Source organism: Topomyia yanbarensis, chromosome 2 (assembly GCF_030247195.1).
Source record: "Topomyia yanbarensis strain Yona2022 chromosome 2, ASM3024719v1, whole genome shotgun sequence".
Classification (NCBI taxonomy): domain Eukaryota; kingdom Metazoa; phylum Arthropoda; class Insecta; order Diptera; family Culicidae; genus Topomyia; species Topomyia yanbarensis.
Genome location: NC_080671.1, coordinates 215220606 through 215248042, shown reverse-complemented (window position 1 = coordinate 215248042; position 27437 = coordinate 215220606). Strand labels below are relative to the sequence as shown.

The following is a 27437-nucleotide window of genomic DNA, read 5'->3' as shown; positions in this document are numbered from 1 at the left end:
TTTACTAAAATTAGTGCCTGAAACTTTAAAGAATAAACCGAAGTAACTACTACTTAGATACATATCGCCCGTTCAAATATATAAATAAATGGACTCATATTCCTATATGCCGCTGTTTTAGGTCCGTTAATTTGTGGATATACCTTATTAACAATCTATACCTCACGCAAATGACCATTTAATGACATTTCGAGGAGAAAAAAATACATTTTAGCTACGTATCCTCCGCCATCGAGTGCGGCATCTCACCCGCAATTTTGATGCGGCATCTCTCCCAATTGTATAGAAGAGATGCCGCACGACGACATTTTCCTCTGAAATTATGGATGACCGTGCTCATGATCAGAATGCCTTCTAAAAGGTCCCAGCTACTCAAACGATACACGATTTACAAAAAAAATCGAAAAATTAAAAAAAAAAAGAAATTTTAATGTGGTAATGAAAAACTTTCGACACTCCGTGATGCATCTGGACGCACATAATCATTATTAAAAAAATTGTAAGGTAATAATAAGGATTATTTTACATCTCCAGTGTTGTAATTCTTCAAAAGACGAACTCACAATAACATATTACCCTATAAAAGTGACCCTATATACGAGATATAGAAAGGCCGCACTTTCTATATGTCGTATATAGGGTCATGACGCGGCATCTCTCCCGAAATTACCCTATATATTGTGCTTGGGCAAAAAATCAAAAAAAAAACATATTGCGTATATTTGAAGTACATATCATTAATTGCGTTTATTCAAATGTTCATGCCGATCTGAGAACTAAAACTAAAATTGCAGCTTTTGATAACACGCTACCTCAGCGCGATTATTTCGATATGGACTTTTTCTAAACGTGACCTAGCAGTGAGCAACATATTTCGGATACCGTTGGACTCACAATAGCTAGTGATTGAACAAAGGATTTTGATTTGCATCATTATTACTAATCCTAATGCCAAAAAACAAATTAGAAAGTTCCCTGGTAACAATTTTAGTTTTATGATAGTTTTATAGCCCCTCAAAAAACATACATTGCACTTGTAGTGTGCTATAAAACTTCAATTGTTACTTGGGTTATCAATAACGGATTTTTTAAGGAAAATCGCCACCATTATTGAGTGTAGTGAAAAATACAACTCGAATAAATGATTTTCTACCGTTCTGAAATATTCAGTGTGTTCCAAATGGCTTGTCAGTATCGCACGTAGGGGTTTTTTGAGCAATTTTTTTATCGATTTTTATGACATTTTCTAATAAAAAGGGTGCATTTTGTTGGAAAATAGAAATGTCTAAAAAACCTTACGTCTGTCGATTTCTATTGTTTTAAGGAATCGAAAAATCTTTTGTTTTTGCTCTAGATCAAACGGGAGACAGATTTCCGACCATGGACCAAATGAACTCGCCTGTTGGAAAATACTATCCAACCGATGTTGAAAATAGTTGATAAATTCATTATTTGTACATCAGAACTTGTATTAAAAATCGTAATTTACGGGTACTCTATTCCTCGTTACAATGCGTCAAGTGAAATTTCTGAAACATGGCTATTTTTTCGTGCCCTACACTGGTGTAACCCCTTATTAAAATTTTGCAATCTTGGTTAGAGAAAATAACAATTTTTCAGATAGCCTTTTGAAGATTCCTACAAACAATATCACCATAAAATCCGTTTTAACCATTTCTGTAGCACGCTAAAATAAAAAATGTATACCGAAAACACATTTGTTTTAGAAAACCGCAGAAAAAAGTCACGGAAAATAAAATCTTTATTGTTTCATTAATTTCAACAAGAATTACGAACTGTACTTTTTCCGCCAATTAGGTATTACAGAAACTAAATAGTCTTTGACTTCGCCTTTTTGTGAAGATTTCCAAGGAAAATTTTTATTTTAGTGTTTCCAATGTGATTACAAAAAACACATACATTTTCAAATAACTAGAACTTTTCCTATCCAAAAATCACGAAAACATGTTTTTTTTTGTCTGCTAAAGCAGTCCACCCCCTTAATTGTATCTATTAATTTAGGACACTTTTTAACACAAACTATCCAAACAAATGAACGAATGAGAGAAGAATGGTTAACAATCAAAGTGGTTTATGTATTGTCACCAATACAAAGACAAATGACATTTGTGAGACAATGGTCCTACAAATGTAACTATAGCCTCCAATCACTAGGTTTTCATTTAAGTTAGGTCTTAAAGAAATATGAAAAATTTCACGCTGTTAGGTGTGTTTTTTATGGAAAATGTGCTCAACATCAATTATTGAAGCTTCCAATACATGTTCTGATCTCATCCTTTTACGGTGTATTAAAACTATATTGAACAATAAAAAACATGCTGTAACTTTTAATGCATACAAGACAGGTGGTGTCTTCAGTAAAGATGTTGGCAGAAAAGCTATAAATTTGCAGAAGACATCATCGCAATATAATTACAAAGACATTTTTTTAAAATATTTCGCTTATAGGGGGATTAATATGTGAAAACACAATACCAAAAGAAAGTCCATATTACATCCAACAAATTCTCCGAAGATACCATTGACCTCAACTTAGCCAACTCCATTTTTACTCATTCAAACAATATCTTAGAAACTAAACATCAGAATCAAAAACAAATCAATAGCGTGCTGTCTGGGTGTAAGGCTTTTTAGTTGAAATTGGTTTGGATAAGATCGGTTCAGCCAATGCTAAGAAACACGAATGAGAGTTTGCCACCTATTTACTCTTGCATATACACACATACACACACAGTCCGAGTAGATGTCGATAAAACTGGGAGTTAAACGGTTCAAGAAAGCGGGTATCAGTGTCGGGAGAAATTCCTCCGTCGAAAAACTCAGTGAGGTAGGGTGAGTTCACCGCTGTGGACTATCTGTTGGGTGGATTAAATAAGAGGCTTTTCAGCAACACCCTAAGGAATGTATTCCAAACGGTATCAGCTAAAAGCTGATGTAATTTATTAATATTATGCTTAGAGTAATATTCAAGCTTACTTACATCGGTCAATTATTGTATCTCGTTAATTCCCAACAATTACGGCTAGATTACAGGGCAATACGCAAGTCACGTATCACCTAACCTCAATCGTGCACAATTCGAACGGTTGAGTGCGTTTCTTGGCCTTCCGGCACCTGTTTAGGTTTTAATTCAGAAATTGTACTCATGTAAATTCGTGCTGCCATAGGATCTACTTACGGAAATAAATGTTTGCTTATATCTTCACGAATTCAACGTTCTATTTACTTAAACTTCCAACAATTTCTATCTATTCTTTTTTCTTATACCTTTCTCTCATCTCTACGTGACGTCTATGTTTTTCTATCCTACCATTTCAAACGATCCTTTTTTTCCTTTTTCTATCCTTCCATTTCAAACGGTCCTTTTTTCCCTTTTCCTATCCTTCCATTTCAAATGGTCCTCACTACATCAAAATTGTCCACCGACAGGTGGTAGACCGTGGAGTTGGAAGGGGTCAGCGGGACATACCGTAACACTCCCCGACCCGTAAGGCTGGTTAGCTATCTCCGGTTCAGCTTTACCTTCTGCTGTTCCCGGCTGAAGCCCCACCTTTTCTATGTCGATCCGCGCCAGCTTTGCAACAGGTCGATGCACCATTCCGTCGGGAGTTTGCACCACGGCATCGCGAACTCGCCCATCTCGGCCCACCACGACCTTGGCTACACGTCCTCGAATCCATCCGTTGCGTATCTTCTCCTCTACGATGATCACCGAATCTCCTACCTCGATCGGTTTTGTCTCCTCAAACCACTTGGTACGACGTGCGATGGTAGGAAGATATTCCCGCACCCACCGGCGCCAAAACTGATCTACCATTGTACGGCATAGATTCCAGTCGTTCCTGCAGGCTTGTCTTGGATCCGTAAGCGTCTTCGGAGTCTGCGTTACGCCGCTCGAGCTCATTAGAAGAAAGTGGTTCGGTGTTAGAGCCTCCTGTTGCGCCGTCTCCAGAGGAATATATGTTAGCGGTCTCGAATTGACCACACTCTCAGCTTCCACTAGCAACGTTGCCAGCGTTTCTTCGTTCGGCGTTCGAGAAGACTCCATTGCAGCAAGAGCGATTTTCACCGACCGCACTAGACGCTCCCAGGCGCCACCCATGTGAGGTGATCCAGGTGGGTTAAACACCCATTTCGTGTTCGCGTTGGTGAACGTTTCGGCAAGCTGGCGCTCGATTTTGCCCATCTCCTGCTTAAGTTCGTTGCTCGATCCCACGAAATTTGTGCCCCTGTCGCTGCGGATCTCCACAGGTGCTCCTCTGCGTCCGATGAAACGCCTGATCGCCATCTTGCAAGATTCCGTTGAAAGTGTGTGAGCGACTTCGAGATGGATTGCTCGTGTGGTCATACACGTGAACAGAGCTACCCATCGTTTTGCAATACTTCGGTTCACCCGCACGCCGATCGGCCCGAAATAGTCGACGCCTACGTAGGAAAATGGACGTACGTACGCCTGCAACCTGGCCGCCGGGAGTGGAGCCATTCGGGGTGTCGCCAGACTTGGCTTCTTGACTTTACACAAGGCGCACTCTTTAGCCACCTTACGCACGAACGGGCGCAGCTGCGATATGTGGAAACGCTGTCTCACTTCGTTCACGACAGTCTCGCCATTGGCGTGAAGAAATCGTTGGTGGTACCATTCAACCAGCAGTCTAGTCACTGGATGGGCTTTCGGCAATATTACTGGAAACTTAGTGTCAAACGCGGCGACGGTCGCAGCAGATATCCTTCCATCAGAACGAATAACACCTGCTTCGTCCAAGTACGGAGACAGTTTGTATATTTTGCTGGTTTTCTCTAGCCGCGCCTGTTGTCCTGGCTGCTTGTCCCGCATTACTGACAAAGTCGCCACCTCGTCCGGATACTGCTCACACTGCACCCAACGAAAGATTGTGGTTTCGGCTGTTGCTAATTCCTCTTGAGTGAGTGGTCCGTCCAGTCGAGTCTCTCGTTTTACCGTTCGCCGTAGATTTTGTACGTAGCGATGAACATGTGCTACCGATCGATACAAATGCGTCAGTTTCGAGAATCGCTCCCACCTCACAAGTTGTGGCGGTACGATAACCTCCTTGTGCACCAAACACGACCTCAGCTCTTCGTCGGTCGTCGCGCCGACTGAATCTGCATCTACGGTCCATTGATCTTCTGGCAAATATAAATCGTTATCACCACGGAACCAACGGCCGCCTGAGGACAAACACGGCCCTTTTCCCCACTTTGTCGCATCGTCGGCGACGTTCTTTCTCGATGATATCCAACGCCATTGCTTCGCCTCCGACTTGGACAAAATCTCACCTACTCGGCAAGCTACGAACTGGCGATATCTTCGATGATCTGAATTTATCCAAGCCAGCACCGTCTTAGAGTCACACCATAACACTGTCTTCTCGACTACGAGCGAGTGCCCAGTGAGGATGGTCTTCATCAAGCGTACTCCGATTACCGCTGCCATCAACTCCAACCGTGGGATGGAGTGTGCCTTCAGTGGAGCCACCTTGGATTTCCCACCGACTAACGCAACAGAAATCCCATCCGGAAATACCGCCCGAAAGTAAGCGACACACGCATAAGCTTCTTCGCTAGCATCCACGTAGATATGCAGTTGCAGCGACAAGATATCTTTCACCGAACGTTGCGGAAAGTAGCAACGCGGAATGCTAATCTGGTCCAGATGTTTGAACAAACTCGTCCACCGCATCCACTTCCCAAGTAACTCCTCCGGAATTAGTTGATCCCATGTCGTCTTCGCCCTCCACAGCTCCTGGATTAGTACCTTGCCGTGTATGAGGAAAAAACACAACAATCCTGCCGGATCGAATGGGCTCATCACTACTCGCAGTGCCTGGCGCTTAGTTGGATGCTCCGCACCCACCGCTAGCGTCGTTGTAAACGTGAAGACATCGACGACCGGCTTCCAGTACATCCCGAGCACGCGTTCGGTTGAACTGTTCTTGTCCAGCTGGAGACACTTTTCTGTGACTGGGTCTCTCTCCCCGACCCGTGCGAGAACCTCGGTGGAATTTGAAAGCCAGTTCCGCAGATGGAATCCGCCGAGAGAGCGGACCAGTTTGACTTCATGTGCCAGCTTCACCGCTTCGTCAACGTCGTCAGCGCTGTCCAAGTAGTCATCCACGTAGTGCTTCCGGATAATTGCGTCGGCTGCAACTGGATACTGTCTTGAATGCTCCTTAGCGTTCAAATTCTTCACGAATTGTGCCGAACACGGTGAACACGTTGCACCAAACGTTGCGACGTCCATCAAATACACATCGGGGGCTTGTGTAGGATCATCTCGCCAAAGCAGTCGTTGCGCATGTCGATCTTCTCGTCGAATCCAAATCTGGTGAAACATCTCCTTCAGATCCGCGCACAGAGCGACCCGTTTCTCCCGGAAACCGTATAGAACATTGAGCAACGTATTTAGCAGATCCGGCCCTTTCAACAGCATCGTGTTGAGTGCGACTCCATCCACTTTGGCCGCTGCATCGCAGAAGATACGAACCTTGGACGGCTTCTTGGGATTGATGACCACTCCTAAAGGTAAGTACCACGTACGCCGTGGATCTGAATCATCGAGCTCCTTCCGGGTCGCTTTGTGTATGTACCCTTTCGCTTGATACTCAGAAAGCTGTCTCCTCACACTTTCGCCGATGAGTAAATCCCTCTGCATACGCCTTTCCAAACACTGCAGTCGTCGAACCGCCATCTGGTAGCTGTCCGGGAACTCGAAGCTATCGTACTTCCAGAGAAGCCCAGTTTCGAATCGCTGTCCGACCCGCTTAGTAGTTTCCATCAGGATCCGATTTGCTCGTTGAGTTTCCGCGGACTCAGGATGGGCGACTTCCATTATACCCAGACTCTCGACTGAGAAAAACTTCTCCACGAGCTCATGTAGGGTCTGCTCGGCCTCCTGGCACTCGCATATGTGGAAACTATGAACGATATCCCCTGACTTGTCCTGGTTGGATCCGTAGACCGTCCATCCCAAACGTGATTTTGCTGCTATCGGCTCTCCCGGTCGGCCATCTCGTAGCTTGAGTGTCGATGTAACGTGAGCGTTGTCGTTTCCGATGAGGATGCGCGGTACCGCTTGATCGTAATCATCGATCGGTAGGCCCTTTAGGTACGGAAAGGTTTCTGCGAGTTCCGCGTACCGCAAGGATTGTCGTGGTAAGTCCAGCTTGCTTACGGTGCGCACGTCCGACAAAGAATGTTTGGATGCCCCTGACCGTCCTGCTATTTCCAATGCGACCCGTTGAGAATTAGCTTCTGACCTCTTCACGTTCGCCGTCCACTGCAAGCACAATGGTTGCGGATCTCCTACAACCCCAAGGTCCTTTACCAACTCTTCGTCAATCAGCGTTCTCTCCGAGCCGTCGTCCAAGAAAGCATACACGGACACAGATCGATTGTTCCCATACAAAGTCACTGGAATAATACGAAAAAGCGTAGTCTTCCCAGCGGAATGATGGTTGGTGACAGCTTTGGAACTACTTGGCTTAGCTTCATTCGATACTTGCCTGGACCCATTCTTCGCCGAATTTCCGTCGTTCCCAAACTTCTTACAGCCATTTCCTGGCGTCTTTCCGTTTTCCCTGGCCTGCTGGGCTTCATTTGTGTCCCGTTTGGAGTGCAGCAAAGGGTGGTGACGCCGTTGACACCCGTCGATATCGCATTGCTTGCGATTCTTGCAGGGGCGCCTTCCGTGTGCTCCAAGACAGAGCCGACACAAGCCGAGTTTCTGTATTGTCTCCCAGCGTTCATCGACCGTTTTCTTGTCGAACTCTGAGCAGTCTTTTACCCGATGCCCCGGGTTTTTGCAAATGAAACACGCTGGGCTTGATGGGCGCATCGTAACGCCAGATGCTTCTTTGTTCGTCGCCATCAAAGAAGAATCCTCCATTGAGTGAGTTCCGCAGAAGTTTTTGTCCTTTCCGTTCTTCTCCTTCACTATTCGCTGCTGCTGTACAGGTTGCGGCCTAGGATCGTAGTTCACGGTCACGTCGGATGCCGCTCGCACGAGCGTCTGCATATACTGCGAGAAAGAACGCAGGTTCACTTCCCCGCAGCGCTGCTTGTATAGCGACCAGTCCAGTTTCATATGTGCTGGAAGCTTCTCTACCAACTCGAACAGTAGCATCGGATTGTTGAGATGCGCTTCATGCCTCCCGGCTTCCAGATGATCACAAAAATTCTGCACCGCCATACCGAAACCGATTAGCGTATCTAGTCTTTCCTGTTTTGGCGCAGGTACCCCTCGGATCCTCTGCAACAACGCATGGATCAACAATTCCGGTCTACCATAAAGTGTCTCCAGCGTAGCTAAAACATTTGGGACGCTCGCCGGTAGCAACAGTCGACTCCGCACCGATTCAAGTGCGTGCCCCTTCAAACACCGTTGCAACCTCGCCAAATTTTCCTCGTTCGAAAACCCGCACGTCTGAGTAGAGTTAACGTACGAGCTAATGAATAGCGGCCAGTCCTCCGGATTACCAGAAAAGATTGGCAACTCCTTGTTCATCACGTGTCTTGCCGCCAATTGTCGTGGTGTCGGTCCCCAATACGCCTGCTCGTCATGCAACGGAGGTTGCTGCGCACCAGCCTGGAACTCCGCAAACCGTGGTTGCTCCTGCGGTCCCAATTGGATTCCTGGTGGCACCGTCTGCCTTCTCGAAAACCTTTGCTCAGTGGGGATCACAGACGGTAACGGTTGGCCGGCGTACGACTGGGAATACTCTCCTCCCAGTAATTCTTCCACTGTCACTGGACCTCTAATTGGGCCTGCACTATCTCTATTCACTGCGGTCGATTGCGCGGCGATTGCAAAATTCGGATTACCAACTCGCGGAATGACAAACGAATTGCCTGCTGGAGGAGGCTGGGTGAGAGGAAAGGGATAGTTTTGGAAAGCATGCTGCTTGGGGATTACATTTGCGATGCCTTTGCTAGGCCCGGCGAGCGCGGAGGTAACCGAGAAAATGTTAGCCTGACCGCTACCAACTATTGGCGCTGTTGTGCTTTCGGCTCGACCGATAATACCCCCTAACGTTGGCTCCAACCCTGACTGCCCTAACGAAATACCTGCCAACGCTGCTTCTAGAATACCCTCGTTAATGCTAGTTGGTTGCTGCATGCCGTCCTGCCTAGCTTGTATTCCAGTTGCTGTCGTCGCGTTACTCGTACCAATAGCTGGAGCCTTCTCCGTCGGGACAACCAACGTCGAATGGGCGACCTTCCACTGCTGTACCTTGCTGAAGGAACTCTGCACTGAGGCGACACTCCGGTTGTCTTCATCGCCTTCCCCACCTAGGTCAATCACCTCTCTCAAACGGAATGACTCGTTCATTACCGCCTGCTCTAGCTGCAATTGCCTCCGCTCAAACTCTGCTTCCTTTTTCTGCTTCTCTTGCTCCATCTTCCGCTCGTGCTCCCGGCGCTCCAACTCTATACGCTTCATCGCCAAAGCCTTCTGGGCCTCAAGTCTCTCGAGCTGTAGGCGAGCCCTTATTGCTCCAGCACTACAGGTTGAAGTGCTCGTTCCTGCTTTGCTGTTAGCCTTGCTTCCGGGTGCATCAATCACCGGAATCTGTGCCGACGGTCTCTGACAGTTTGGGCATGTAAACGGTCGGTCTGTCGCATCAATGCTGTCGTTCACACCCACACAGGTAAAATGCCACCACGAATCGCAGTGACAACAGCTTACCATCCGATCCGTGTCAGGTTCATTAAACTGGTTACAGTGTGTTTCCACGGTGGGGGCACTTCCTGTACAATTCGGCATTGCTTCGTGGTTATCTTGGACGATCTTTTAGATTGTTGGGTGGATTAAATAAGAGGCTTTTCAGCAACACCCTAAGGAATGTATTCCAAACGGTATCAGCTAAAAGCTGATGTAATTTATTAATATTATGCTTAGAGTAATATTCAAGCTTACTTACATCGGTCAATTATTGTATCTCGTTAATTCCCAACAATTACGGCTAGATTACAGGGCAATACGCAAGTCACGTATCACCTAACCTCAATCGTGCACAATTCGAACGGTTGAGTGCGTTTCTTGGCCTTCCGGCACCTGTTTAGGTTTTAATTCAGAAATTGTACTCATGTAAATTCGTGCTGCCATAGGATCTACTTACGGAAATAAATGTTTGCTTATATCTTCACGAATTCAACGTTCTATTTACTTAAACTTCCAACAATTTCTATCTATTCTTTTTTCTTATACCTTTCTCTCATCTCTACGTGACGTCTATGTTTTTCTATCCTACCATTTCAAACGATCCTTTTTTTCCTTTTTCTATCCTTCCATTTCAAACGGTCCTTTTTTCCCTTTTCCTATCCTTCCATTTCAAATGGTCCTCACTACATCAAAATTGTCCACCGACAGGTGGTAGACCGTGGAGTTGGAAGGGGTCAGCGGGACATACCGTAACACTATCCTAGAAGATCGTAATAACGCTGGCAGCTTATTGACAATCGGAAATCAGCAGCTAAACGGCTTACTGATACAAGAGCAAAATGGTGACGTAATAGATGAAGAAGAAAAGCAAGAGTAGAGTCGAGAGCTAAATGGACTCAAAGGACGAGCCATTTCATGCATCAAGTGAGGTTCCGAGATAGCTGCGGAAAACTCGTGAGCAAAAGAAATAGGTGCGAAGAAAGCACAACGCCCTCTCTCCCACAAAATAATACCTTGATGCAGTTCCGTGGGGAAGAAGGGCGAACAAAGAATAAGGAGTGTTTGTAGTGGTAAGGTACGAAAGAGAGCCTCACACAGCACCAATACACTACAGGCCAAGCTTTTGAATCTTTTTAAACCTTACTATAATAAACACAGAGAGAGCGAAACATTGACCCAAATCTTCGAGCTAAGTCGATTTGTATATAAGGAAAAAGTCTTGAAAGTTTGAGCGAGTTTTATGCATTTCTTTTATGAGAAATGCAAAACAACATAAATAATAACATGAGGAACGTGCCAATCGAGCCTATATATTCTAATAATAGTAGGCTGGCTGACAAATTACAAGATTTTCTATGCCGAATATTATGATTAGTCAACGTACAGATCTTCTCAATCGCAGCTATTACCGACTTTCCTCTGTCATCGATTTGTTCTGAACTGTTTTACGATTGATGAATTATAATTATCAGCTCTTTAAAAAATGTTTTTTTCGATTTCTCATAAAGTACATGTAGTACAGAAAATTAGCCTTTTCATGTTGCTAGTGGTCTTTGAAAAACGTCCAAATAACACTCAAATGGAAACAGTTTTGCGCTTATATTTACACGTTTACACGTAACGATGAAAAATAGAGAACTAATTCTAAAGTCTCACTTGTCGAGAAGAATAGATATTAATTATATAAAGCACTATATCAAATCTACCTAAAATACTATCATCGGGATGTTTACATTGAATCTAGGTGCATCAAGGATCAATTTTATATATAATTATGAGTATAACCTACCATGATAATAGTAAAAGAAATGCACAATTACATCACTATGTGAATGAAACTGCACGACAAACGAAACAGATTCTCTGGCGAATTTGGAAGAAAAAACATATACCTACAAATTTTCACTCATACATACAACTGGTCGTACGACTAGTTTTTAAGCTTGTCAAACTACCATACGACTCGACCGGGTTGTACGACAGAGGCGAAAATTGTTCAGACGGTCAAATCGTACGACCGGTCGTACGATCGGTCGTACGACCCGTCGTACGACCAATCGTATCGTGTATGGCCTGTTTAAGATCTGTGCACCAAGAGCTGCACAATTTCGTTTAAAGAGTCACCTTGAAGAGCCACTTTTTTGTGCCTCCCCTCACTGGAAAGCCCGTAGGAAGGCGAATCAAACTACAATTCAAATAAAGTTTGATTAGAAGAACGTTTTAAAAATGTTTTTGGTTGCCTTCTCTACTTACGTGCGCGTGGGACCAAGATACACACTAAAGAGCCTCTTTATTTCTACTCTTCGTAGTGCGCAGCCATAGAGTAGAATACACGTGTGGGAGCAACACACATCGGAGTGAAGAGGTTTATTGTGAAAGAGAAGAGCGGTGGTTCGCATGAAAAGTGCAAAGAACGTTTGTTATTCTTCTCTTTATTTGCTCTGAGGTGCATAACATCCCTGACTGTTAACGTATGCGGAATAAAATTTGGACAAAATTCAAAAGGCAATTTTTTTGTAGATTTGTTTGTTCTAGGTCGAAAATTATTGGCATATACTTTCTGCTTCAAATTATTCCAGAAATCCTCATTTGGGTGAAATTTTGGTACATTTGGAGGTTTATCAGCCTTTGGTACAAAAAGTATGTCGTAATCCTCCAATGCGCCAAAACTTTTTTTTGGCATAATAGCTAGGTGCCAGATTGGGCGTTCGTTGCCATTTCGTTCACATGGTATCTCCTAGCGGGTCGAAATTAACACTGGATGTTTAAAATAAGTGTGCCTAGAGTATGACGTTTAGTATGATGCCTTGCAACCGGTTGCATTTTTGTTTTAATGCTGGAAGCGTTGTCCAAATTTCATTCCGCATACGTTAGGTGGATTATAAGCGTTCCTTGTACTATTACACCGTGGGCAACTACTGATGAAGATCTGTCATTTGCATATCATAAAATTTGTAGTGTACTAGTGATATTTTGTGTCACTGCGGCGCTAGTGTAATGTCTGTTGTGAAACAGATGAGTGGACCGTATTGTTAATTTAAAATATTTGCTACAACTCTGTTCATAAGATCGCACTTACCCGTGTTGTGTCCGGCAGCGTACTCCTTTGCAGATTTCAATTCGTGAAATTCTAGTACTCTTTCCCAAACCGAAAATTGCAACTTAGTGACATCTTAGAATAATACCAAACATAGCTTTTGGGGGAATAAAACAAATGATACAGTGATCAGGGGCTTGAGGAAGGGTTTTTGGATTTCTTTAACCCTGTAACAGGCCGGTCGGGTACCCAGGTATTCCCAAAACCGAAATACTCATAACTATTGCATCTTTTATCCAATGTGGACAAATTTGGATGTTTTGAATACCGGAACTCAACCACTTTAGAATCTGTAAAATTGCATCCGGTTTCCAGTTATTCGAATTTCCGGAGGTAAGTTGCAATACTGGGATATATAATGTATAATAATATAATGGACCCCGCAACGTTCTTTTCGAAGCAGGTACCTGCAAGGCCGTGAGTGACCGTTCACAGGCCAAGTCGTTATATAATCCCGTAACGATAAGAAAGAACTTTCTGCGACAATGCCAAGAATTTTGATACCTATAGAATTTTATTAGTATATACAAATTGTTTCTCAGTACTGGGATATCCTTCCGGGAATCCGGATAAGCGGAAACCAGATGTATTCGTTGGGTTCAGTTTCACTGATTTTAAAAATGGATGAATTTCTGAATTCAAAACGTCTAAAAGTGTTCTAAATCGATTAAAAATTGATATAGCTAAAAACTTTTGAATTTTCGGGTACCCTGTCAGACTGTTTTCTGTCCGGAAACACAGCTTTGCGTACGGATCGGATCAATTAAGTCATGCTTCGAAAAAAAATAGTGCGATTGGAAATTTGGAACTATAAGTCGCTTGGCTTTCAGGGGATCGACCCAATTCTGCATGACGAGCTGCAAACTTCGGAGTCGCAGCATTACAGAAACTTTGCTCGGCAGGACAGAAGGTGTGAAAAAGCGGGTATCGAGCAGCCACATTTTACCTGAACAACGAGCTGGGTTTTATAGTGCTGGACAAGATTCGCCCACGCTTGATCAAGTACCGTATCATCAACGTTCACTGCCCACACAAAGCGAGACCAGTGAACGACCAAGATCCATTTTAAGCGGAGCTGAAGCGTTTCTACGACAGCTGCTCACGATGGGATGTTAAACTGATTTACGGCGACATGTACGCCCAGATAGGTCAGCAGGTGCAAATCGGTGAATAAACCGGACAGTCTGCACTCCGTTACGAACGAAAACGGGCAACGATGCGTGATCTTCACAGCCACAGAAATGTTAGTACAACACTCATGAGCATGGACGCCGAGACTCAACATCTAGCAGCTACGATCGTGCTGTGGAAATACTATCAGAAGCTGGAGACGGCACTACCAACGGAAGAATAGGTCGGCGTGACTACTCTTGATGGTTGGAGCAACTTATGAAGCACCACAGGTAGCACTACTGAGATGATGAGAAGAATACGGCAGAGGCGAGAATGATGTTGCACCGTACGAGGGTGAACGAGAAACGATAGAGACCAGGAAGGATCAGAAAAAAACGGTAGATTCAGATAACGAGGCGATGAAGCTGTACGACGATAGTAAGACAAGGAAGTTCTACGAGATGGCGAATCGTTCTCGCAAAGGCAATGTGTCACGGAAGATATATTTGAAATGATCGATAGGTGGAAGCAGTATTATAACAAACATCTGGTGAAACAGTAGATCAGTAGCGCGCAGCTGGCGACAGATTCCCTACACCGAATCTAGTTGAGGATCAGAAGGAAATCATATGATTGAAGAATAATAAAGATCAACTGCCATGTGACAGAGCAGATAATTGGGTATATTACTCCACTGGGTGATTTAGAAGATTTTACCGGAAGATCAGGGTTGTTAACGTTGAATTCAACTTTACCGCCGATAACGATGAATTCAGCGCCATTATCGGCGTTGAATTTGGCGTTGATTTTATCGTCATCGTCAACGCACTGCGTTGAATTCAACTTTAGCGTTATCGTAAATTTTCGCGTTGATTTCTGTTTTCGTCCTTTTTCGTCAGAGATATTATATAGTTTATTCATAAGAAGTTTAATTTTATATTCAGCAGTTTTTATAGAAAAAGATATAATTTAATTATATTTGAAATACAAATTCTGAGGTTGGTTTCTGAAGCATTTGACGAATTTCGCACTAAATCGTATACAGAGTTGGCAGCACCCTCTCAGATTTTAATGAAACCTCTGTACATGAAGACTTTATCACGAAAAGCCACTTTGCATATTTAGTTTTTCCACAAATGATATAGACTGTTTTTTGGAAAGGGTCAAACTTTTTTTACCAATTTTTTTTCCGAATGTCTAAAAATTACAAATCCTACAAAAAAATGTTGCAGGAGTGATTTTGAAGGAAAAAAAGTTATTTAAAAAAAAAAAAACTTTTCCTTGTCCAAACTGATTTTTTGCAGTGTATTTTTATCGAAAACTAAAACAATGAAAGTCATAATCTTCTCAGAATCCAATAGAACTCAGTTTGTGAGAAGATATTGTCTAATTTAGCAGCTAAGTATATACTAAGAAGTAATAATGGAATATTTGTTTAATGACATGAACTCTTTTCAATGGGATTCTCGATTAATAAAAATATATATTTTTATTATTCAAGAATTCCATTGAAAATAGTTTATGTTATTAAACAAATATTCCATTATTACTTCATTTGTTGTACTGTTCAGTGGATATGTAGCAGAAATTTAATTTTGTGATATTTTCATCCGTTTGTTCCACCGCCCATTTATATAACTCACGGGAAGTTATGATATTTCCATAGTCGCGAGCAAGACTGGCTCTTTTTGACTTTCGATTGAGAGTGCCACCAATAGCACCACAGGGTCCTTTTCCATGAGATGTTGCAAAAAATTGCATTCTGCGCTTAATTCATACCTTGACTAGAATCTACACAAGCTTGCGAAGTTTTTCTTATTTTTGTATTGTACTGCTGCTCCATCAGACAAAACATAAATTTTTGAAAAGTTTGTCAATCGTTTCATAAAATTTATCATTTTTGAGATGAAAAGTCTTCCAGTCTACCAGTATTTCAGTCTTTCAGACTTCATTCAAGTTTATGAATGTATACCAAATTCGTTACTGATGCCTTTTGCATGTATCAGGCAACTAGCAATTGGGAAATTGGATTCTGTTCTGATTATGACTTTCATTGGTTTAGTTTTAGATAAAAATACACTGCAAAAACTTAGTTTGAACAAGGAAAACTTTTTTTCAAATGCCTTTTTTTCTTCAAAGTGCCCAACTTGAATTTTTGACGTAGGGAACAAACTTTCATCCAAATCAAAGACGGGTTTTTATAATCGACTTTAAATTTTTATAATCGATTTTCTCAGTGTAGGAGTCGATTAAGAATTTTTTTCAATATTTTATTCAAAAATTTGACTAATTTTGTGAAAATCAATCTAGATCATTTTTGGTAAAACAAAGTATGCAAAGTGGCTTTTTGTGACAAAGTTCTCATGTACAGAAAGTTTCATTCAATTCGTCAATTTTTAAATTTCTCTAACTCTTGTTTACTTGACTATTTTATGAGCTTGTAGTAACAGCTTTTTGGAGTGTATGTATTGCATGTTTTATAGAATACTAGCTAATACCCATCGCGCGTTGCTGCAACTTTCAACGAAATAGGAGAAAAACAATTTGTTCCGAAGCCTTTTTCGCGACTTTCGGAGGATTAAAAGAGAAATCAACGCAAAATTTCCTATAACGTTAACGTTACATTCATCGATGTACGTTGACGATGATCGATGAAATCAACGCAATAAATTTAAAACTAAACTTGATGTTGTGATGTTCGGCAAATGATTACTCAGGTTGTTGTCGTTTTGGTCGTTTTAACGGTTAAAAGATCAAAATGGAGAGCAGCAAAATTGTCCTACGACATCAAACAGAAAACTAAGTCTGCTATCAGTGAGAGTAAATTGAAAGCTCATTGAGGTATTGAAATTTTTTTGATAAAAAAATATGTATTCACTTCGATGTTTCACCAAAGAAATATAACCATAGAAATTTTTTCTAAGAAGCAAGGATAGCAAAATGAGATCAAAATTTGATGACATGTTTAAAAAATCTAAAACTGATAGCAAAATAATATTTCAATTTGATGCTGCTATCAAAATATGATTTCTACTTGTTGTAATTCTGATGTTCGACTTTGCTCGGGTAATTAGGGTAAGTTAAGCACACATGTACTAGGGCATATAAAAAAGTGATTTGAAAAAAATGAAAAGGAATCGACATTCAAACTTACAAAACGTTTAAGTTATTTTCACATATTCAAAAGCAAATTTTCGAAATTCTTCAGGCGATTGGCCGAAGTAAATGTTTCCTGTATTGACGAGATACACAAGAAAAAGATTTTCTTATTTTGGTGTGAATTTCAGAAATAAAATTTTTTGATGAATATTTTTACACCGTAAATAGTACCGCCAACTTGCCCCGCGAGCAGCACCACCAACTTACCCCAACCGCATATTTTATAAAAAACTATTTAAAAAATAACTGTTTATCTATAGGGACACTGAAAGCTCATTTCACGCACTATCGAAAAAAATAATCATTCGGAAAATATAACTCAAAGTGTTTAAAATTTTGGAAATTTACTTGGTATGCTCGAAAACGCAATATCGCCCGCAACTTCCACAAAACAAAATGTTTTGCGATCAAAACACATTGGATAATGGGTTTCACATGACTTGAAGTACATACCGAGGGGCAGCGCTATATGTCTAATAGAAACGGAAAAAAAGGGATTCCGCCAACTAGCCCCGAACTCTCCTACCTATAAATGTGGGATATAGTGAATAATAAATACAGTAAAGACCCGTTTTTATCAGCCCCATGTGTATTATATGGGAAAATTGACTAAATCGTGACATTAGAATTAGATCGCCAATTCGAGCTCGTAAATGCAACATACTTCCCGAATTGAATGCAGCTTGAAAGCCGTTTTGGTCTTACCTGCGGAACAAAACGTGCTCCAGTGGAATCCCGGAATGCGTCAACTATCGAGACAGGACATCACCGTCACCAGCGGAGTCAGCAACTCTATTCTCGCCATTCTTTCAACACGTGCTAAGTAATAACTCACCATCTTTGTCTGAATCGTACTTGAGTAGTTTGCCAATGTTCACTCTGAATTTGCCTGCAACATCATTCACCGAACATCAGGTGCTTATTAATCTTCGGGGGATTGACAGTTCAAAGAGCCCGGGGTCCGACGGGCTACAACCATCGTTCATTGAGAATTGCTCTTCATTTTTGGCGTTACCAGCATCTCTATTATTCAATCGCTCTCTTGCTGAAAATGTTTTCCCCCACGAAGTGGAAGGAAGCTTTGATAACTCCAATCCACAAAACAGGCAACGTACATGATGTCACCAATTATAGAGGAATTTCATTCTTAAGCTGCCTCCCTAAAATCTTCGAGAGTAAGTTGTTACATGTTATCTACCCCGCGTTAAAACACATCATCACTTTGGACCAGCATGGTTTTGTAAAAAAGCGCTCAACAACCAAGGTGCGGAAAACTCGCTCACCGCCATAGCGGCCCTTACACGTTCAATATTTTTGTCAATACGCGTATTGACGATATTGTTACAATATTTCAATCCCATTTGAAATCCACATCGTCAATACAAGTTTTTTCGATTACACGTACAATAATTTTGTCAATACTGTCTGGTATTGACAAAAATATTGAACGTGTAAGGCCCGCTCATGAGCGTACATGAATTTGTTTCCTTATACATCGTCGGGGGTTTACGCTCTCGTTAAAAAGATACAGACCCACACAACTCGTTCCGCATCACACCGTATGCGATTACGAAGAGAGAGAATCGGAAATCGCAAAATTTTTTAACGCGTTCCGCATTGCCGATGCAGTGAGGTAATGAGTGCCTTCGAACATATTCGGCAGCGAACATGTTCGTTCGGAAAAATGATCCAAATCTTCGTGCGCAATCCTGAAACTAAACGATTGAAATATATGGCTGGCCTGAAAATATCGGTAGGAGTCAGTGTCCGCCTGGACACCGCACGGAGTGGCAGTTTCTGCTGTGTAGGTTTAACTCGCAGTCATTTCCTTGCTGCGTGTTAATTCTATCATGCGCATGTTATCGCTCGAGTTGAACTCTACCATTGTATGTACAAATGCCGTACTTACGATGTAGACAAGATGTGTGGTAATGTACATTGGTTTAGATTTGTTTGGATTTAGTTTAATTTTCAATGTTCAGGCGCGTTCGGCTCCTTCCATGCGCTGCATTCGAGAGGAAACTTAGATTTGTCTTCTTTTCTATGCCAATAAATAATCTCGAAAGTTGTGCGTTTTATAGCGTATCATTGCGCGAATATAGCTCACTACTTCCGGTGATATGCATTTGCATAAAATTGACAAAATATCGATTGTCGCTGATCAATTTTCTTGTTTTTAACTGTAATGATAATATCTTTTGCTTCAATCATATGATTATCCACGTTTAGGTAGTTTTGGCTTGAGACGAAGCTGGCCCAGGTTATAACTCAAATTGATGTCAAAATAAATTAAGTGATAACAGTTTCGGTTGAAACCTGACTCAGTTTCGAGATCAAACAAAAACGCATTCGTGCTAGGGCATACGAGTCCGGCGCATAAAGTTCATACCTTTTTATGTGCATGAAATTAGGTGTGAATAAACAGATAGAAAGGGAATCATATGTATCAACTAATAACAATATAATAAAATATAATAGATAAATCGAAATTTTAAAAACAGTTTACCAAGCGAAATTTTCACTGAAATGCTGTTAAGTTTATTAAGTTTCTTGGAACTAATAATTGGAATGTGGATTGAGTGATATTTAGTAACAAGGATCACCGTTCTGGCGGAGTAACTATTGGTGTTTGTTTCAGGCAAGATTTGTTCACAAAAATAGATAAGGCTAGTAACTAGGACTATAACCATTCATGTATGCGCTTACAGTTGTATTATCTATAGCATTGCAGTTATTGATATTAGTCTTAAAGGATTCCGCTGGAGCAGTGCTGCCAGGGACATTTTCAGTTAGCAGTGAAAATGATATTTGTATAGATATTTTCGTTATATTGCATTATTATTGAAAACTGATAAAAACACATAAATGTAAACAATCTTTGTCTATCTTTCCTATGCTATGGGCTATTGAACAATTGGGCAGGTCATAGCACTCTGATAGAAGCATCACTCTTGATAATCAGAGGTTTTAAGTGTTTCTTGGTACAAACAAACCAAAAATAAAAGTTTAGCATGAAAGGTTTCGTGTGATCGGTGTGAATGAATTTGTTTATAGACATCATTCAAAAACCGGGGATGGAAAACGTGTGCAACTTTCGTAGCCATATATTTTTCCAATCATGATAACTGGCCAACAACATTTCGATCCACCTCAAATTGTTTAAAATCACAGTATTTTCAAATCGATTGGAATTTCTGAATCGGACAAGATCAGTTGAGTTTGAATCTAATATTAATAGTAGACCCCATGTTATATAATACTTTCAGAGAAAATTGGTTAAATCTCACGGTATAAAGATACTTTCCTAAGATTCAAATTTGAAAAATGTTACATGGTTAATTTTACGAAGATCCGAATTTTAATCCTGGGCGCAATTCTATGATTGTGAGTATTGTGTGAATTATATTAGAATTTAAACTAAACTGTTCTCATTAGGGTCAGATCCAAAAAAATGTGAAAAGCCAGACAGCACAGAAAAGCTATTAGGAAAACTTGGAGTCTCAAACCGAATTACATCTTTGAGTTTATATAAAAAATTGTATGTTTAATAATGCAGAGCACTGTGCACCCAGTGCATTAACGCAAGTGACGGAAGGTTATCGAAAAGATTCGTGAAAATGAAAATTCCAGTGATGATGATGATTTTCCCAAACGGTTCATTTTCGAGAGGTTTTATTTGTTCTTTGGCATTAGGATTACCGATAATCATTTAAATCAAGGATACTACTGGGAAGTCACCTTTGGAAAAAGTCGATGTCGAAGTAAAATTTGAAACTATGCACGCATGCACTTCAGAGATAGCGTGATATCAGGTGCGCTTTCATTTCAACGCTTTTTGTGCAAAGTGCGATACTTACAAATGTAAACATAAGGCTTTTTTCATATATGCGAATGAGGGCTTTGAAACGCAACAAATTAACCTAAAAATTTTGATTCTACGGTATTGCTTTCTTAAACTACAGCAAAAAATACAACGGGCGAAACTGTATTTTTGCTTGTTTATTTAAAGTTTCGCCCTCCACGCTCCATGCAAACAAACAGGGCAATACTTTTTTTGCTAGCAGTTTAAAGCGAAACTGTTTTTTTCGTATTTTTTAGGATTATCAAGCTGATACCAGCTGTAAATAGTAACAATGATCGCTGATAGGTGGGACCGAAAAAGTAAACAATCGCCAAAGGGGCGATGCTATCATTTTGTCAATTTCAATAGCAAAAACAAATTTTAATTTAATGATTTCAAATACTTTATGAAGTTTTGGGTTTCGATCACTGAATCATGCAATCTAGGATGTAAAAAAACACAATAGTTCTTAAATAGGAAATAAAACCAAGTCTGGAAATATTCACTGTTGATTTTCTTTGAATGGTATCACCGCTAGTATCGCCCTTTTCAAGAAAAAGCGTTGATTTCTTAGTCTCAGTCGCATTGGAAATTTGAGAAAAGTATAAACTTCAAATCGATTCAAAAAAAATTTCGATTTTTTTGGCTCAGCACAATATATAACCCCTTTAGGAAAATTCAGTTTTCCCACCACAATTTTATTTTATGGGCCATTTTTTCTCTTTCCCATTGATTTGGTTTGAGATTTCTAGCACTGATGTTGTCCTATGCTGATTTGAGCGAATCTCTGAGTCCTGCCACTATCCCATGTAGTATGTGTTATCAAAAACATCGCGAAGCATCAAGTTCTAAACGTTCTCAAACGATATAATATCCGAAGAGAGCGATAAGAGTTATAAGAAATGTCTCATCACACTGTTAGGTGGATTAAAAGCGTTTTTCTTCAAATGATCTTATTGCAACCATGGAAATAGTTTTAACAATAATTATTAACTGGCCCATTCTAGTACCAAAAAATGGTAAGCATTTTCCGATACAATCGATTTTTGCCATTCTCATATAGAAAGGTTATGGAATTGCATAATTTATTGAACTAAATTTTAGTCGATTTCTGGTTGTTTGGTGGTGATTGGTAGTCTGTTTTTAACGTTTGGTAGTCAGTGGCTAATTAATAAAAAATATTAAAAAATTAACGTGAAGTTGGCCGGAATAATACAAAACATTATTGTCTTGCTACAAAATCTATTCATATCGATAGGAAATTGTTTGGTGGTCACGAATAGGCAATTTTTTTGGTTTGGTGGCAAATAGTTAGATAATTATTCACGAAAATAAAATCTATAGCATCTAACAACCATGCGTCTCCATCGAAATCCTTCACAGAGGAAGCGCCTTGGACTTCATATTTTCCTACGTTTTACTACACGCGCTTTCACATCCTGTTCACAATGCTTAAGTTTATAAATGTATTCAAAGACCTATATACCGGCGTTGTTTCCATAATTGTCCTATGTACGAAAGGAACCCAGCAGAATATGTGACAATTATGCGTTCCGTAAATCGACTGTCCTCTCTAGGGTCAAAGAACTGAGACGGCACCGTATCATAGCATCATAACGTCCTGGACATTATAACGCACAAGAGCGTATTATAATAGCCGAAAGTAAGAATGTGATTCGAAATCATTCTTGTTTCACAAAGTCCGAAACGATACTGCGTCATAATGTCTGGGATTCTACAATGCTTATAAATAATTGGATGTTAGGATGCAAAGTTATTGTGTTGTAAGATTTCGAATATAATGATGTATAGTAACTGCATCAGGACACCCACATTACAACGTACGTACCGAGAATTCTTCAAAAAGTTTGTAACACTAAGACACACTAGGGGTGCATCATAAGATCCGAAAACAAATATACTTAATGAAGTATTTACACAGAAATTTTTTTCGGTAGGGGTCTGAAATTTCGGTTTTAAAATGAATATTGTACAACTCGTAGTACATAATACCTTCTTTTAATGAATATGTATGAGTTTTGTTAGTCAAGTTTGGTTTAGGATGATTTTGAGTTTGAAACTATTATAAACTTGAAAGTAATTGAAAAATTCTTAGCGATTAAAAAAAATATCGGAAAGGGTCCGGGCCCCCAGAACCCTCCCCTTGGATCCTCCACTGTAATCCGACAAAGTCATGATTCAAAATGTTTTTAACAGGAAATTATGACATCGTGACATCAATCAGGATCATATCGCGTTGTGGTAATTTGTGAAAGTGATGGTTTTGTTTGTTCTTTTTGTTTTTACTTGGCGTTATCACTGCGCACTCCGTCACCCTTTTTTCGCCTAAAGCGACCTCTTCTGGTGGGTAGCTGAGTTATCACACGTTGCGTGCAAGTTTGCTTTTATTGGCGCACGTTGTCATGCCTCTTAGAGTTATTTTCTTGCGCATATTGCATACCTACTAGGCGTTATTTGTACGCTCAAAAGCGTGGCTTGTACCAACTGCTCGAAAGTGGTTAATGATTCTAAACGAATCACATGTCGTAGGTACAGCGGGAATTCATTTCACATATGTGACAAGATGGATTATGATATTCGTGACGTCCTGGAAACCCACCCACGGAATCTATTTTGGATGTACAACGGCTGTACTGACTTATTTTTGAATGTTAATATCCGTAGAACGGCTTCACGTTGTTGTAACAATATAGTACCCAACGATAGTTTCCTGAAATTGTTGATGACTGACTTAGCTCATTTGAAAGATGTCATAAAAGCTTGGCCATGAATTTGAAAGAATAAACCATGCCTTACCATATATAATACCTCTGGCAATGAAAATTTACGTGCGGTTATAATTATTAGTATTTAAAATGTATGTCAAATGGGAGGGGATACTTGAGCCGCTCCCGAAGGAAAGTTAAACCATTCTTCCGGCTAATATAAAAACACGTAGACCCACGTGTTTTAAAAGCACGAAATATCATTTAATTTGTATCCTGAAGTATGATATTACATAGGAAAAACACCTGGTTCATCTATCCTCACTTTAACGACGAAAAACTGATTATTTTTGAAAGCGGCTACAAATGTTTAACACGATCGCAAATTCGTGTGAGGTTAGATTACCGAAAGAGCCAACAAGAAAAATAATATGTTTACGCTCAATCATCAGGATATTACGTAGTATACTTAGTGATTCTCCTATCCCCGTGGTTCATCTATCTCCACTCCCCTACACCTTGAACACGGACCATAAAACCCACTTTCAAACACTCCTAAGTGCAAGCATAAAGATGATCCGCTCAAAACAAAAATCAGTAATATTCGTGGATCCAAACTGCGTTTGAAACGATAAAAACAGTTTCACACCTTAGGAGCTGTTAAAGGTCTAATTATCAGCATTCGGATGATGAAGATTGTCTACACTTGTGAAAGATTGCCTGAGGAAAGATCTGCAACCGAGAATAGTTCGTCTAGTTCCTAAGGACAAAGTTCTCTCATCTCTGAGCTTCATTACCTTCAAAGTTGGCGTTAGCAAATTACTCAGAGATAAAACTCTGTCTAAAGACACTTGGCCTAAGAACATCTACTTCCGTGAGTTTGTGATCAATTCAAAAATTTAACGACCAGTCATTAGGTTTGCTGCGGAGAAGAATACATCTGGTGGTGGACAGTAACGCCAAGATATCCCGGATAAATTCGTCTGTCCAACTTCATGTTTTCGCTGAGCAACCTAGGACTACCTGAAGAGTCGGCGTCTTCTTCTGTGTCAGGTAAAACCAAAATGGGTATATGCCCTTCCCAAGCAATACAAGATGCTGCACGCCCTTATTGTAAATTTCACCTACAGTCTGCTGATGAATACAATTCTACCGCCGCTGTGAATCTACAATGTCAAAATGAAAATTTTGATCGCATCGTATCTGTCCGTTCAGGTAACATAAGAAGCATTATATGTCCTCCTGAATTTTTGAATGGTACTACTCGCATTTTAACCCATTCATGCCCATGTTGTTTGTGGACAACAACGTTTTTAAACAGCTATAAATTTTGATTGAGGCAAGATTTGCTCACAAAAACAAGTAAGGCTACTAAATGTAACTATAGTCTTTCATTTGAGTACTAACAGTTATAAGGATCAGCTCTAGAACTGAAATTATTGCAGTTAGTCTGATTGCAATCCATGGGAGCAGTGCTGTTAGGGACAGCTTACGTTGACGATGAAAAATGATTTTTTCATATATCTTCGTTATGTTGCAATATTATTGAAAACTGACAAAATTTATCAATTTAGAGTGCCTTTGGCTACGTTTCACACACAAGTGGACTAATGTAAATATTCTAGGAGAATTGTATTGAGCATTCGAAGATAAAAATTGAGCAGCTTCTAGCACTGCGAGGGACCTATCTTTATGGAAAATGGCTTTTTGTGTTTCTTGACCTCACCGTTTTCAAGGAAATATAGTTTTAAAATCCTACATGCACTAGCGCCACGTAGTGAGAGTATTCCAAACTAAACTGTTATCCTTGGGTAGTCCTCGACCACTCGAGCAACTTTTCTGAAGTACTACTCTTTCTAATCACGATGTTGAGATGTACAATTATTTTAACATGTGTTGAATATTTGTATTATCACTAGCGCCGCCTGGTGGGGCCATTGTGAGTTGTACTTTCTACCATCTAGAAGCTCTCGACTTCTTTTACAAATTTCCCGAAGACACCACCTTTCAAAATAATCAGGGTCTTGATATATTTGACATTGAATCCATTTGATGATAGTCGAATTTACGACGAGAAGTTCGGTTTTTTTTACTCTTTCTTCATAGCACCCCTGACGGCATAGGCCTCAACTAATTGGATACCCAATTACTCTGAGTTGTAGGCCCAAGTAGGTACAACAACTTTGCCAAAAAAGTATAGCGCTACATGTTGACGCGGACGAAATAATCGGTCATAGCCCCAATTAGTCGAAATCCCATAAGCTATGGGTATCCTACAACGCCGATTCCTTTTTCACGCCCCCAGTTAATCGCGTAGTAGGAGACCCGACTATTTATGGAAACTTCCTATGTGACCAATCTAACACTCAGGAACCAAAAGTCAGATATGAATAAAACTCAATTACAGTAAATAAGAGTGCCATTTCATTTGAAATCAAGTTTGTAGAAATCTGTAAAGAAATCGCTGAGAAATAGATGTGACATTAACTTGAAAGTTGACAAGTTCCTCGGGGGCAACAAAAACCGCCATAGGCGGCTAATGTGGTCAAAGCTACTTCGATTGGTCATTCGTGATCTATATCCTCAAATCCAAGTAATGTTGCATACATTTTCATATGTATTGCATCATTTGGACATCATGGCGGCACCAGTTTAGGAGGGGTGGGGGGGGTGGGTTGTGTGCTTATGCATTTCGCTTAATCAAGGTCTAGCTGATCGTGCTAGTTCGCTGGTCTCATCACTGCCATATCAGTGATGAGACCAGCGCTTTTATTACAAATTGAATTCTTCAGTAGTTGCTGCTGTTATTAGTTGGTACATGTACTGCTCACCGACTGATATATGAGCGATTTCAGAGATGAATTAGGGCATCTTTCGGAAGTATATTAACTAACTCTGATGGTTTCTATTTCAGAATATACCCACTTTATTGCTATTTTGAATTTCATTAACATTTCAATTAGTACATACGTAATATTTAGTTTTCTGCCTCATCTCCTACACCGGTGGTTTGTCGCGTCCAATGCCACTCGGCCTAATCCTCGACGTTGGAATTAGCCTACCTCGGCGGAGAGTTCCCCGACGAAAGAATATTTCCCGAAACCGTTGACGGACGCGTTATTCTTACTTCGATGCCGTCCGGTAGAGTGCCGAGGTCTGCCCAGCGATGCTGAGTGGAGGATTTTGTCCGATTCGCTGCTGTTCTGACGATTCAAGCCGGCGATTCGCAACGGACTACTCGGAATACTCTCCGACGAAGGACCTTTCCTAATCCAATGACGAGTTCTCCGGCAGTACAACGTTCCCATAGGCTGCCGTTGAATTACTTTAAATTCCGATCTCCGGTTCCAGAGTTACTGGTTGAAGAGTGTGGTCACGCATGAAATGCCCACGTAAATCGGAATCAGTATGTTATGTTATCTAAGAAATGCAATGCATCATAAAATTGTTTGTATTTATAGTTTCAGCTCGCTGATGCCCAATCAAACCCACGATGATCACTTTGGACATCTTCGGCGGAACCGGAAAAGTGGCAAAGTTCCAGAATAGAATTTACATTTGCTTCTTAGAAATTTCTCACTAGATTTTCTTAAATTTAGTTTCAAATGGAAGTTACGGCATCCCTAATAACCGCTACTAAATTCCATTGGAATCGGAGCTCTGGGTTTAGTGTTATGGGTTGTATGCGGTTACATGCGATATTCACATTTAAAGTGGTATTATCATTTTGTCTAAATGATGCAAAACTAATTGAAATGAGTTTTAAATTGCTTGAAATTGTGTTTCCTGTTCACTAAGTGC

The 27437-nt window shown here is 40.6% G+C and overlaps 2 protein-coding genes across 12 annotated transcripts in view; one reads left to right on the top strand and one right to left on the bottom strand.

The window, feature by feature from the left end:
- Positions 1 to 27437, top strand: part of LOC131682876 (uncharacterized) — a 564793-nt gene that overhangs the window by 365119 nt on the left and 172237 nt on the right. The window lies entirely within an intron of this gene.
- On the bottom strand, positions 2881 to 10451 carry LOC131682874 (uncharacterized). 4 transcript variants are annotated; one of them, XR_009304223.1, is made up of 3 exons: positions 9960 to 10451; positions 3002 to 9908; positions 2881 to 2950 (listed from the first exon to the last, which is right to left on the bottom strand). XR_009304223.1 is itself a non-coding variant. In XM_058964660.1 (3 exons), exon 3 carries the CDS (start codon positions 9800 to 9802, stop codon positions 3431 to 3433), a length of 6372 nt encoding a protein of 2123 aa, XP_058820643.1. In that variant the 5' UTR covers positions 9803 to 9908; positions 9960 to 10093; positions 10158 to 10451; the 3' UTR covers positions 2885 to 3430. The 4 variants fall into 4 exon arrangements, 2 of the variants coding, with proteins under 2 accessions (XP_058820643.1, XP_058820642.1); XR_009304222.1 differs by having other exon boundaries at positions 2885 to 3135; positions 3200 to 9908; XM_058964660.1 differs by having other exon boundaries at positions 2885 to 9908; positions 9960 to 10093; positions 10158 to 10451.